Source organism: Daphnia magna, linkage group LG3, assembly GCF_020631705.1.
Source record: "Daphnia magna isolate NIES linkage group LG3, ASM2063170v1.1, whole genome shotgun sequence".
NCBI classification, from domain to species: Eukaryota; Metazoa; Arthropoda; class Branchiopoda; order Diplostraca; family Daphniidae; genus Daphnia; species Daphnia magna.
The window spans coordinates 12,163,916-12,176,592 of NC_059184.1; the positions used below are offsets into that span (position 1 = coordinate 12,163,916).

General features: G+C 37.9%; 4 protein-coding genes and 1 long non-coding RNA gene across 6 annotated transcripts; 4 read left to right on the plus strand and 1 right to left on the minus strand.

Annotated features, from left to right (window-relative positions):
• Positions 1–851: 851 nt before the first annotated feature.
• On the plus strand, positions 852–2,323 carry LOC116918899. Its single transcript, XM_032924692.2, has 4 exons — positions 852–1,065; positions 1,312–1,624; positions 1,717–1,816; positions 1,906–2,323. The coding sequence occupies exons 1-4, from the start codon at positions 990–992 to the stop codon at positions 2,083–2,085; spliced, it is 669 nt and encodes a 222-aa protein (XP_032780583.2). The 5' UTR covers positions 852–989; the 3' UTR covers positions 2,086–2,323.
• Positions 2,324–4,124: 1,801 nt separating this feature from the next.
• On the minus strand, positions 4,125–4,982 carry LOC116918900 (pro-resilin). 2 transcript variants are annotated; one of them, XM_032924696.2, is made up of 3 exons: positions 4,822–4,982; positions 4,653–4,742; positions 4,125–4,503 (listed from the first exon to the last, which is right to left on the minus strand). In XM_032924696.2, exons 1-3 carry the CDS (start codon positions 4,825–4,827, stop codon positions 4,285–4,287), a joined length of 315 nt encoding a protein of 104 aa, XP_032780587.2. In that variant the 5' UTR covers positions 4,828–4,982; the 3' UTR covers positions 4,125–4,284. The 2 variants fall into 2 exon arrangements, with proteins under 2 accessions (XP_032780587.2, XP_032780584.2); XM_032924693.2 differs by having other exon boundaries at positions 4,653–4,745; positions 4,822–4,979.
• A 2,006-nt stretch (positions 4,983–6,988) lies between these two features.
• LOC123470741 lies at positions 6,989–7,609 on the plus strand. The gene is made up of 2 exons (XR_006644486.1): positions 6,989–7,159; positions 7,227–7,609. It is a non-coding gene; the product is annotated as an uncharacterized LOC123470741 (long non-coding RNA).
• Positions 7,610–9,821: 2,212 nt separating this feature from the next.
• On the plus strand, positions 9,822–11,238 carry LOC116918903 (inhibitor of growth protein 5). Its single transcript, XM_032924701.2, has 6 exons — positions 9,822–10,016; positions 10,121–10,359; positions 10,427–10,544; positions 10,604–10,696; positions 10,758–10,960; positions 11,025–11,238. Exons 1-6 carry the CDS (start codon positions 9,980–9,982, stop codon positions 11,124–11,126), a joined length of 792 nt encoding a protein of 263 aa, XP_032780592.1. The 5' UTR covers positions 9,822–9,979; the 3' UTR covers positions 11,127–11,238.
• A 314-nt stretch (positions 11,239–11,552) lies between these two features.
• Positions 11,553–12,629, plus strand: LOC123470742. Its single transcript, XM_045171465.1, has 2 exons — positions 11,553–11,695; positions 11,759–12,629. The coding sequence occupies exons 1-2, from the start codon at positions 11,690–11,692 to the stop codon at positions 12,440–12,442; spliced, it is 690 nt and encodes a 229-aa protein (XP_045027400.1). The 5' UTR covers positions 11,553–11,689; the 3' UTR covers positions 12,443–12,629.
• The last annotated feature ends 48 nt before the right edge of the window (positions 12,630–12,677 follow it).

The following is a 12,677-nucleotide window of genomic DNA, read 5'->3' on the forward strand; positions in this document are numbered from 1 at the left end:
ATTATGCGGTTGAAATCGAGGTATGTTTACTTACTACTTTTATTTTCTTTTTACTTCAAATTGTTGCGTGTTTTATTGCGTATATATTATACTGTTTGACCTCTCGTGTACCGACCTAACCCATGTTGGACTGGAACGATGATTCCAGGAAAGCTTGTATATACATGTAAACCAAGACTAGCTCTGTTTGAAATATTACATGCTGATGCGATTTTAGCCATTTTTCCTTTCCAGGTATTTGATTTGAACGTAGGTCAATGCGTGCTTCTATTCTGACAAGAAATTGGGGTTTTTGGGCGTTATATCCTGACGGTTGAACTTCAGAACCATATCGCTCGAAATGCAAAATTTTTGGACTTTAAAGTTAAAAAATGTTGTTGAAAATTTGAAAAACCGTGAAAAACCGCTTATGGTTAACTGCATGTTTTTATGTTGATAGTATAATTTTCTTATTTAATTCATTAATAATCTGCCTGTACTGACCATTGAAGAAAGATTAATTATTTTTACTTATTCTATTCAAAGATTGGCTTAACATTCAAAACAACTCTGGACCTAGTGTACGAGTTATGAATCAGTTGCCACCCCCCGGTTAAAGGCGGGCCCCATGAAGCCATGCCGTGTAATGCAAAACAACTTTTTCATGTTTTCACCGCTCAAAAAAAGGCATTTAGGCTAAGCATTTTCAGTCCACCCCCTGATTTAAAGTTACATGGAACATAAGATTCAGATAGTTCATAATTCGTAAGTCACGAGAAGGATTGTCTTGAATAGGTAATCATTCTATATTTTTCTACTGCGCATTATCAGCAGGGTAGTCAGGTGGGCCATTTATTTGTCCTTTCTCCGTCCGGGCAAAGCATTCACCTATCCACCTTCGTAAGACCGAGTCGTTGCGGTACGTTGTCAGATTTAAACGGGTTATCCGGTTTGTTTTAGTTTATAGCTGTTTAGCTTCTTGCACATTTTAACCGTTTACTAACATCAATATGGAAAACTCTGAGTTTGTGAATCTACCGAGCAGACGAGTCAAACCTGGACAACAGTTTCCAGCCGAGGCAAATGGTAATAGATTTACGTTTTTATCGAGTTGACATCGTGCGTCTTCATCTTTCGTGATTCGAAATAAATGAAAAATTTCCAATACGCACAGTGTTTTCTTTTGCATTGTGTTTTTGCCTGTGATTCAGTTCTCGTGATACATTCAGCGGTAAACTAAGATTTCACGCAAGGTTTGCATGCAATCCCGTTTACCGCTAATCTTGTAAGATGCACGTAACCCAAATTTCCTCTTGAAAAAAAAAAATTCAGGCGAAGTGTTTCATACAACAGTCAAAATGTTCAGCATGGAAAATGTGAGCGAACATTTACTCTATCGCAAAAAGAAAATTGCGCGCGAGTTTGGTGAGGAGGGAGACGATGAAGATGACGACAGGAATGCCTTCCGTAATCAGCTGGCCATATTAGAAAGCGAACCAGAAGTCATTACCGAACGGAACAGCCAAGAAATGGAGCGCTGGCTGCGGAAACTTCACATTGAGACGCATCGCGCAATCAGGGAAGCGACGCCGGCCACGACGAACCGAATAGACGCCATTAGTCACGTCTCAAAAACTGCCTCCAGGTGGGCTTAATCATTAATATGTGGCTAGTGAGGTGTTTTATCCAATTAATCCAAATCGCTTGTTGAAATAATTTTGCTTCTGTGCTGAACAGATTAAAGGGGAATGCTTGTTCAAACACCAGCGGTAAAGTTCATTCACAATCGCAATTACACCGATCGACAGCCACAGCTGGAACAACAACAACTCAAATCGTAAGAATTTCATACATTGCACTATACACGACAGTTCCGTTGTTTTTATCCGACGAATCTATTGATGCAAAACCCTTTTAATTAAACAGACCGAAAACACTGCGGAGGACAATCACATAGTTGCTACTCGTTCGAAACGGGCAACAAAACAAACGACAGAGCCCCGAGGACGAACAAAGCACAACAAGACGTCCCGCAATTCTGGCGAACAATCCATCAGCGAGAAACCTACCACCAGCGAAACTGGTCCAGCCATTCGTCTGAGCTAGGTTTCAATTTATTACGGCATATACTTAGAAAGTAAAGTAAAATAAAAATAAGTAGCCACCTGATGGGTTCCATACATGGTTCCATATAACAGTCTTGTAAAATAAAGAACTTCTCGTAATGGCCTCTACACAGCACATTATGTACAGTATATTGTTACACATCATCAGTGCAAATTTCTATTTCACGTTGTAAAAACACAAGTTTTAGCAGAGTCATAAATAAACAGTTTGCACTTAATTGGGCTTCAAAGTAAGTAACTTATGGATTTTTGAGCAAAGAAATATTTTTCTGGCATTGCATCATTATGGCGGTGACACCTTAAAAAATAAAATCGCAAAGAACATTTCGTTCTTTTTCCTTTCTCAAATGGACTCGGCGTTAAATCTAAACGAGAGCTTTTTCTGACAAAACGGCTATAGGCCTACCTATCCTAGAAAGTAATCCAAATAGATCGTGAAGATAAAGTCCAATTGGAAAACGGTTGCATAGAAATACTCTGCTACTGAGCTACTCTCACCAGTGAAATCTCTTCGGTTACGGCAATCAAGTAGGTCTAGCTTACAATTGTTTTGTTCCAAAACAACTGTCCGTTTTCCTTGAAACAAGAACGTAGAAACAAAAAAACAAAAAAAAAAATTTTTTTTTTTTTTTTGTATAAACCTTGTTCTTTTTTTAATGCTCAACATGCGAGTCCCACTTCCATCGCCTCTTGTTTGAAAAGGAAAAAAAAAAAAGAAAACAGGGAAACATGTTAGCAGAACAGTAGACTATTGAATCCACAATGTTATAGTTCGGCCAACAATGTAGGTCTATCCTACATACAATAATCTTACCGAGGATAAAGTTGATGGATTTAGACTACAAATATTGCAATCTCTTTTTATACGGCGTTAAAAACATCGCACACATGCTCGAATATTAGCTACTGTTTCAGGCGGTTATTAATAGGCCTAGCTTCCATTCTAAACTGTGTCAATCGATCGGCCGGAAACAAAATAATGAAATAGTTCTTATATTATAATTCACTATCAAGGAACATTTTTTTAAATTGCCATATATTGCTCTGATAATATGATACGGCTTTGAACTACATAGTTCAACATTTTTGTAGAAACATTTTCTGTATAAAAGGTAAAGACCGTCCATATTTACGTGGTGCTAAACAATTAGGCTATATACTTGCCTCTAATGCTCGATATATCGTATAAACTTTGCAACCGCAGATTTGCTTGTTTCTCACCAACCAATGAATATATTTTTATTCTTGGAAATTGGTCTCAGAAAATTTCCTAGAAAAATTTCCTTGAAAAACTGATATAGGCCTATAGTGCCTCCGTTCCTTCCATTCCAAGTTCGAAAGATTTCACGCCTAGACCTGGCATCAACTTTATAATGCGAAAAAAGTTTATTGTTTCAAGTGATTCTTATTGTTTTATTGTTTGCTGAATACAATGTGTAGATACAAAGAAGTAAATATCTGGATCTGGTTTCGGTCGTGTACAAACAATGGCATACCACGCCAAGAAATGAGCTTATTATGCTTGAAAGTGGAACTTCAAACTAGTAGACTACAGGTTTTTACAGCAGATGCGATTAGCAGCCGAGAATGACGCTACACTGATGTCAAAAGGTTTGAACAGTCTCACTTGTACAATAAATTGTGTATGGTAGGTCTACTCTATCTAACATTTTCATAAGCTCTTAAAAAAATAATTTTTATATTCTACAACATAAAAAGGAATTGTCCAACAGATTTCTCTCCTAACTTGACGGTTTTTCATGTTCCAAACCACGCTTCTATATGAATAACCGCGAATAATTTCCCACCCAAGGACTTCATTTCATAAATTTTTATCAAGTTTTTTTCGAACAGTTAGGCTACCAACGCGCTACCCAATTAGTTGTACGCATGTTAGTTGCATTTTACATAGACCTACATCTTAGTTAGGGTAGGCTACACTTCAGTGGTGCATTAGCTGGGACCCCATTTCAAACAGAATATATATAGTATTCTGTTAAATTCATTCATTGACGCGTGTACAGTAGACCTATATATTTGCATTGCACTACTAAAATACAGACGCTTTACAGTTACGGAGCTCCGAAATGTTTACTTTTCTTCACTTTTGTAGTAATTGTTTCTAACTAACATTTTGTAGCATGCACTGTAGGCAATAGTCAAATCGTTAATGAAAGGCCTAATAGAAATCGTCTTTCTCAGCCACTGTTTGGTACTTAACATTGGCTATGTATCCATTATCTTCTACTTTGTAGTTCACGACTTGTTTTCGGCCGTCTGGTAGGAGGGTCTGATAAGTTCCACTTCGAACTATGCCATTGCCGCTCTTTTCGTAAGCATAGTTACCATGATACTCTTCTTTGATGGCATAACCAAATGCAAATGGCGCTGGTAAAAGCTAAGGAATCACGTAATAAACAATGCCAATCACTTTAAATTTCAATAGAATATGCGTTCAAATATTTTCACAGCACGAGAAGAAAGAAATTCAAAATAAAATAAATAAAACCTAGAAGTTAGAAAAAATAAAAGTCGACCGTATCCTACATAGTCAAATCCTGGTTTGAGGTGACGCGGTGCAAAACGTAAAGTGTCGACTGTCGTGCTGATAAACAACAGTGCACAAAAAACGATAATCTGCTAGCAGTGAAAATGAAGAACCAGACAAAAATAGTTAATATTTAGGGGAGAAAAGATGGTGATTGACTTTCATTACCTTCATACTATACACTAACTTTAGTCTTCACTGTCATGTAGTACACACCGGTTTACACTGATCCAAAAGGGCGTTCTGGCTCGCAACAGAGCTGTCGAGAAAATGATATCGGTTTCCGACACTCCTAACTTATATGGCCTTTGCGCCACATCGTTGATGAGCAAAAGAAGGTCGCGGTTTATGTTTCGTGGAAGAGCGTTAATTTCGATTTCGAAACCACAAAATTACTATATGCAACGTGTGTAAATGTATGTTATAGATATATCTTCGGAGCGAGAAAAAATGCCTCTACTGGGGATTATCTTAGAGCTGGGCATGGCGAAGAGTAAGGGTGCCAACGGTTCGGAACTAACCGAACCGTCATCGGTTCGGGTCGTTATCGGAATGAAACTCGATCGGTATTACTGTTCTTTGGCGGTTAGATCGAAGTAAAACCGTCTGGTTCCGAACCGGAACCGAAGTGGGACCCCACAATATTAAAAAATCTCTATGATAAATAAGCTCAACGTTATTTAAATAATTAATTATTTTATTATAATAGTTATTAATACTTATAATTTTGCCTTAAGAGGCAAATTGTACGCTATACCATTGGTCGCACACGGTTTTTTTGTTGTTTTAGCCGAATTTTCTTTGGGCATTGTGAAGAATAAAAACTTTTAATGTTTATGTCATATCCCACTCACACTCTGCTTTTGAATAGTGTATTGGATTTATGTTGGATATGTGTCAAATCGGAATCGGAAAGCGTCAAATCTACGAACAACAGCGAACTCTACGAACGCACCTTACTATTTTAAGAGAGGAATTGCGGCTGGCGGCCATGTTTGTTTCTCGATACAAACATGGCTTCCAGCCGCAAAAACTATCTCAAAACACCAAGGCGCGTTCGTAAAATATTGGGGGGTTCGCGTCAGTCACTTGCTCTATAGGAGTGGAACCAGGGATCGGTCCCGATTGGCTCTAATCGGGGTCCCCGCCCCACCCCGGAAAAAGCCAATTGAGGCACAATCGTGGGACCACTTCGTCGACCTAGGCAAGGCATCTAAAAAACGAAATGTTACCCCGATTGCCTTGATGTCATAAAAAATGTCAGCTGTAACGTAAAAATTTGGGAGGCGGTAAAATGAGCCATAATCGGGTTGTAATCGGAGCAATAAGGGCGAGAAACTCGACCGACTATTTTTTGCGTAAATCGATTGGTTACAATCGTGGTTGCATTCCCGATTAGGTACCCCGATAGAATTCGGTGCGAAAAATTTTCACCCCTAGCCTCGCCCTGATGACCCCGAAATGCCAATTGATTTTTCATGCAAGTCTGAAATTCGATCAGTAAGTCCTATTGCTGATCGCTTCAAAATTCCAAATGGAAGATGATACAAAACTTTACGAAGTTTTGTTGAATATAGAAATAACAAGGGCGTTTCGTTAGTTTCGTTCTTTATTTAAGCTAGCCATCACATACAGCATGTGGGCTTCTCTCTGCCTTCATTAGTAGGGCTTCACTTGATTACGCATAAATATGCACTGCACGAATATGCAATACACAAATATGCAATACACAAATATGCATTAGAACATTTGGTTCTTCCGTTTAGTTTACACAAGAAGAGACAGCAGTAATTAGGACACGGGATTACGGAGTTAATCACTGGAAAAAAGACACTAAATTTTTTTAAGTAACAAAGACAGTAGTACGACGTTGAGACGTTACTTAAAAAAATGCACACAGACTTCACACACGCAGACATAAAAAGTGCGAAGGCCACCTAGTGGTGTGTGTTTTAATTATCGTATCGAACAAGTTTGCAATCTTTATCGGAGCATAGGCTATAGGTCTACTCGACTTGAAATGAACGAAATGTAAGATGATGGCAGACATTTGTATATTTCAGTGTTTCGGATTTTTTTTTCAAATCAAATCCAAATCCAATCAAATCCAAATCCTCCCGGATTTTTAAGGGATTTGGATTTGCCTTATTTTTCAATGGCTTGGATTTGGATCGGATTTGATCCCCACCAAAAAAAACCCGGATTTTTTCAAATCAAATCCAAATCCTTTATAAAGATTTGTTTCGGATTTTTTTCCACTTTAGAATTTTTTTCGTGTACCACCCAGCCACTGTTTAGTATTTACCTTTCTTGTCGTCTGCAGACTCAACACTTGATCCTCTTACCTCCATCGTGTGTAAGACCAGACATATACTCTTTACCGTTTTATTAGATTGAAAAATTTCGTGATTTCGTCATCGTATATTAAAACTATTAGTATGTAAGGAATGCTACCAGTTAGCCGTTTTTTCCACTAGGCACTAGGCAGCCATATCTTTATTTTATGGTCACTAAAAAATAGTTATTGTGACTCTTGTACTTACATTTCTAATCTTTTTGGTATTTTTTGTTAGTTTCATGACTTGCGTCAAGTGGTCCAGATTCTCCTGACAATGATTGTCCTTCTGACTTGCGCTTTAGTCCCTTGGGTTATTGGAAAGTAAACGCCCATCGATTACCGTTGTTGGCTTTGATAGCAAGGGAGCTCTTCGGGGTGCCCGCTTCGGGAGGAGAGATCGAACGGGTCTTTAGCACCGCCACGGACATTGCATCGGCTAAAAGAAATCGCATTAAGCCTCCTCTCTTCGCGAAAATGCTTTTCATAAAGCGAAATATGAAACTTATGAGTCCTGTGACTCCTGTCAAACACAAATGATGAATTGTGGCTAACTCTTTTTCTTTTGCTCTTTTCACCATTGTCATTCAGAATACTCATAAATAAAAAGATTTAATCCAACTTAAGAAATCTAAAGGAACCTGTTATTACAGTTTTTAAAAAATCTGGATTTTGTAAGAAATCAAAAGTTGAACAGACTTTTTAGCAAAACTTCTATTAAAAAGTAAACTAATCCAATTAAGTCTTGGGTTTTTATTTGATATTAAATTAGGGATTAAAGTCAAAAAATTAAAAGGAAATTTAAAAAATTTTTACCTTGACACAGAAATATGTAGAAGAACTTGTATGTAACTATGTGTTACATGTTGCAATCATAAAATTAACAATTGATTGTGAATTGGATTGGATTTGGATCGGATTTGGATCGGATTTTCTCAAATTTAAAATGATTTGGATTTGGATTTGGATTGGATTTTGCTGATTTTTTCGAGCTTAGGATTTGGAACGGATTTCAAAACACACGCGATGATTTGGATTTGAGTCAAATCCGGCAAATTTAGAAAATCCGAAACACTGGTATATTTATTAAACTGGATTTTATTGCAATAAAAAATACGTTTCTTCGCGTGTACAGCATTAAAGAACAATCGAATCCAGGGAAGATCGGCCAACAAGACCACGTTGCTAGCCACCGTCAGATGGTTAATCGTAATCCAACTCATTGTTTCCTAAACTAACACCCGCAGTACCTATAAAATATTCAAAATAGTTGTCGATACTCTACTGATGTTATCCATGGCTGGAATTTATGTTATTACAAATCAGTGTTCGCATTTAAATTATTCAAAACCCTTAATGACATTTGGCTAATTAAAGTCCATTGCTGGAATTTCAATCTTTCAAAATCATTAATGATATTGAACTTATTCAAACCGTTCCTGATATTTGTATCAGTAGCCTTTATCAATCCCCGTTTTTATTTTATGTGACCAAGGTATATACCAGACTAACGCCGATCTATCGGACATGCCAGCAAAAGTCGCAAACATGTCATCACCGTTTACCAGCGAGAACATACATTCGGATGTAGAAGAAATAGTTTGAAACTGTAAAACAAAAAAACAAAAAATGAATACGTGAATGAATATGTGACCCTATTGAAGAAAAGACAATAATTTAAAACCTTGAAATGATACGGGCCGAAAATCAGCCATCCGCAAAACTTGAATCCGGCATAGATCAACCACGATATAATAGGAAAGGTACACTCTCGCGCTATTCCAGTCTCTTGGAAGAAACGGCGGGTGTTCAGTAAAGGGTCCCAAGATTCCCCGCCAGGTTCGCTAGTATAGGAGGCCCCTCGCCTCTCGGGGGTATAGTAAAAATTGGGGTTTTTCGTTCGTTATCTATAAAATTACCAATCAATGTGTCCAGAAATTGATTTCATTTAAGCTTAATTTAATTCCCTATCCTTAAATACCAAATTCATCTAGATTAGGCAATTATTTATATGTTAAATTTGTGATTGAAATTCACAATTTTTTGAAATTTGCGCCTTTCGCAACATTGCCTATTTCATTATATTAAACACGTTTGTCTTCTCTCTAGTGCAGAATTCATTAGAAATAGAATTCGTCAATATTTATTAAATATATCCATTTTTAACAAAGGTGTAAAAGTTGCTGCACTAGAGAGAAGACAAAAAATGACAGAAAACTTAAAAAAAAAAGTGGTAGTCGTCTGCTACCGTTGAAAAACCTAGGGAACAACCACATCGGGCGAGCCAAATAAAAAGCGGCTGTTCACGGCACCCCTTCACACTGCAACGCACCGCTAGGGGGTCGGCTTGACCCATACTTAGAGATACTAATAAGGTCTATACTGTACACCGTTTCTACTAAGCGAGAACCGGGGTAACTATTTTTTGGCTACCCGGTTAGCCCCGATTTTTCACCCGAGCACGCTACTTTTTCCCCGATTCCCAAAAATGTTGCCACACGCGCTTGCAGTTTTCACCAAAAAATGGCGGTTTTCACCAGAAAACAAAACTTTTTTTGCTACACTCCCTTGTTTTTTAACTTGGTGCCATACAAGGCGTCATTTTTCAAGATGGCGATGGGTGTACCCGGCTTACCAATCAAAACCAGCCCAGCTTACCCATCTTGGCAAATAGGCTACCTGGATCGCCCATGGGCGACTATTTTTGGCGACGATCCGTGGGTAACCCGGGTTTTCGAGAACCGGGGCCGAGACCTAGCTATTCGTTTACTTTGGTGCTTGGTTAGAGGAGGCCTCATATCAACAATCACACCGTTGCCGCCTTCGCAAAAGTCTTTTTTGTTTTTTTGTTTACGTTTAATACGGAGGGGAATTGGGCTAGCTGGGAACCTGGAACCTGAAATACATAATCAAGTGAAAAAAGTTTCAACAATAGCATACGGATCATTCATATCTTTACGTCAAACTTGAAACGACTTAATAATATTAGAAATGACTAGTGCAGTTTATCTTGAACACTATTTGGACAGTAAGTGTTGAAGATGAATCGGAATTTTATCCACTGTCTATTCCTCCAGAAAATGGAAATATAAAGGAATAGCATTTTGAATATTTAATTTGTTCAATTTTTAGGTTTAGAATCTTTGCCTATTGAACTACAAAGGAATTTCTCTCTGATGAGAGATTTAGACAACCGTGCTCAATCCCTCATGAAGGAGATTGATTGCCATGCAGAAGACTACCTAAAAGTAGTCTCTCAAACAAGTCCAGAAAAGCGGAAAGAACAAATGGAAAAGATCCAGAAGCTTTTTAATAAAGCCAAAGAATATGGAGATGATAAAGTTCAGCTGGCCATTCAGACTTATGAACTGGTTGTTTGTTTTTATCCATGTTTTACAACTTTTGCTTTATGATTCATGTAACATGTTTGAAAATTAGGTTGATAAACACATCAGACGTCTTGACTCAGATTTGGCCAGGTTTGAAACAGAGATTAAAGAAAAATCCTCTGTTGCAACTCTCTCAGCAGAAGAGGACACCCCACCAGTAGTCAAAAGTAAAATATTCTATTGTACAAATTAACAACATGAAAAAAAATTATTTGCTTTCCTGCAGAAGATAAGAAAAAGTCTGTTGAAAAAGTGGAGAAAAAGAAGAAAGGAAATAAAACAAATATCAGTACTACTGCCAGTGAAGTTCCGATGAAAGGTATAAATTGAAACAGCTTGTAAAATTTTAATCTTTTATGTTTTAACCTCGATGTGAACAGTTGAAGAAGGTCCAGCACGCAAGAAATCAAGTAAAAAGAACGTTGCAGCTGCAACCACTCCCGAAAATTCAGCCAATTTTGGTCTCACTACCATTGGGCATTCGGCTGATGTTCTTGACATGCCAGTGGATCCTAATGAGCCTACGTACTGTCTTTGTCATCAAGTTTCATACGGAGAAATGATTGGCTGCGATAACCCTGACGTAAAAATATTCTCAGTTTTGAATAATGTTATTTTTTTTTCTAATTTTTCTTACTTGTTTGTAGTGCCCAATTGAATGGTTTCATTTTGCTTGTGTCAGCCTCACGACCAAACCAAAAGGGAAATGGTTTTGCCCGAAATGTTCCGCAGATCGAAAAAAAAAGTGAAGAATTGATCGACTTGTTTTCTCTTATTGTCATTGCTCATTGGAAAAAAAATCCGCATGCCATTATCGGTTTCTAAAATATACTTATGCTGCCCTTCATAAGGTAATTTAAATTATGTATTGCATTATTTTTTTCTTTGTTTTTCAATTTTTTAGGTAATTTTTGATGATCACTTAGCATTAGCATAACTGTTCGAATCCTGGAAGACTTGTTTAGTCAACAGGGGGTATTAAACTAGCATTCACGCTCACAAGACTACAGTTTGGCATGCTAGCTGAACTACCCTTTTGACCTTGAGTCTGCCTTGTTATCGTCACCATTATAAGATTCTTAATCCTGCGATATCCATTTGACAAGCAACGACTAACACTCTCAGATTTACCGAATTGTTAAGAGAATTAGAAGATAAAAATCTCTTTAGAATTGGGTCATCTTATATTGTAAAATTCTAAACACCGCATCGAGACTTTACCTATAAGACTTGGACCAAAACGACTTACAGTTCGCAGTTTGACTTCGACTCTCCAACAAACAGCATCAAGAGAGTCGTTCATCTAACAAAAATGAAGGTATATTGAAAAATATTAAGACAATTTTTCAAGTTTATGATTTATTATTTTCATTTGTTGCAGATTTATATCATTGGTGCCATGTTGTGTCAATGGCTGTCTTTCTCCGCTGGATTAGTTGACACGGAAGCCGGTAAAGTTGTTGAAACTTATGGCGTACAGGATACCAATGACGGGCCGAGAGATTTCGCACTTCTCCGAAGCCATTTGATGCTGGCTGAATACCAACGACATCCATGGTGGAGGCACCGCCAATGGGGAGGGAAAAAGAACAGCAAGACTAGCCTGCCTAAGCGGACAACGCCGAAGAAACAAAAGAGAACATATACCTTGAGTAACGATTATCTTGACGTGGATGATGGGCGATTCCAACGACTAGGTGAATTCATCCATAGTCCGCACCATCTAGATGAAGAGGCTACCCATCTGAATCCCAAACGTATCCGGATTCGCATTAGTTTAAGGCAACGAAGTCCAGTTAAGCGCCACACGAAACAGTCCAAGAAACGATCAAAGAAACGCTCGAAGAAGCGGTCAAAGAAATTGTCTAAAAAGCTTTCAGAAAAATTGGCGCAACAGGAGGCCATGGCGTTAGTTTTAAGAGACTTTCTACGTGATGACAAACACGACGCTTCGTTGAAAAAGGCCATGCGGAAGGCTATGAAGAATTACCATCGAGCTAGTCGGTTTTCACTTCATGGCAAAAAGCGTCGTGGCTTCACTGCCAAAGTTCCGAAAAGATATTAGACTTTTTCATGCGATCTCGTCTTTATTTTGGATATAATTTCTGGTGTTATTCGTCATCATTTTGTACCATTTCTGTCGTGGGGTTTATTATTTTCGTTCTTGTGCAAAACGGACTGAGGAATATTCGATGCATCGATTTCTATTTGAAACTGTTTCTGCTTGATACACAAAAAAATTAATTCTAAAAGATAGACAAGCAACTGCACTGTTTGTACTTATTTCGAGGTTCTACTTA

Coding starts and splice junctions, on each gene's coding strand:
- LOC116918899 (XM_032924692.2), top strand. CDS start 990: ATGGAAAACTCTGAGTTTGTGAATCTACCGAGCAGACGAGTCAAACCT. Junction 1,066..1,311: donor GTTTCCAGCCGAGGCAAATG/GTAATAGATTTA, acceptor AAAAAAATTCAG/GCGAAGTGTTTCATACAACA. Junction 1,625..1,716: donor GTCTCAAAAACTGCCTCCAG/GTGGGCTTAATC, acceptor TGTGCTGAACAG/ATTAAAGGGGAATGCTTGTT.
- LOC116918900 (XM_032924693.2), bottom strand. Junction 4,504..4,652: donor TCAAACCAGGATTTGACTAT/GTAGGATACGGT, acceptor GTGATTCCTTAG/CTTTTACCAGCGCCATTTGC.
- LOC116918903 (XM_032924701.2), top strand. CDS start 9,980: ATGACTAGTGCAGTTTATCTTGAACACTATTTGGACA. Junction 10,545..10,603: donor CACCCCACCAGTAGTCAAAA/GTAAAATATTCT, acceptor GCTTTCCTGCAG/AAGATAAGAAAAAGTCTGTT. Junction 10,697..10,757: donor CAGTGAAGTTCCGATGAAAG/GTATAAATTGAA, acceptor CGATGTGAACAG/TTGAAGAAGGTCCAGCACGC.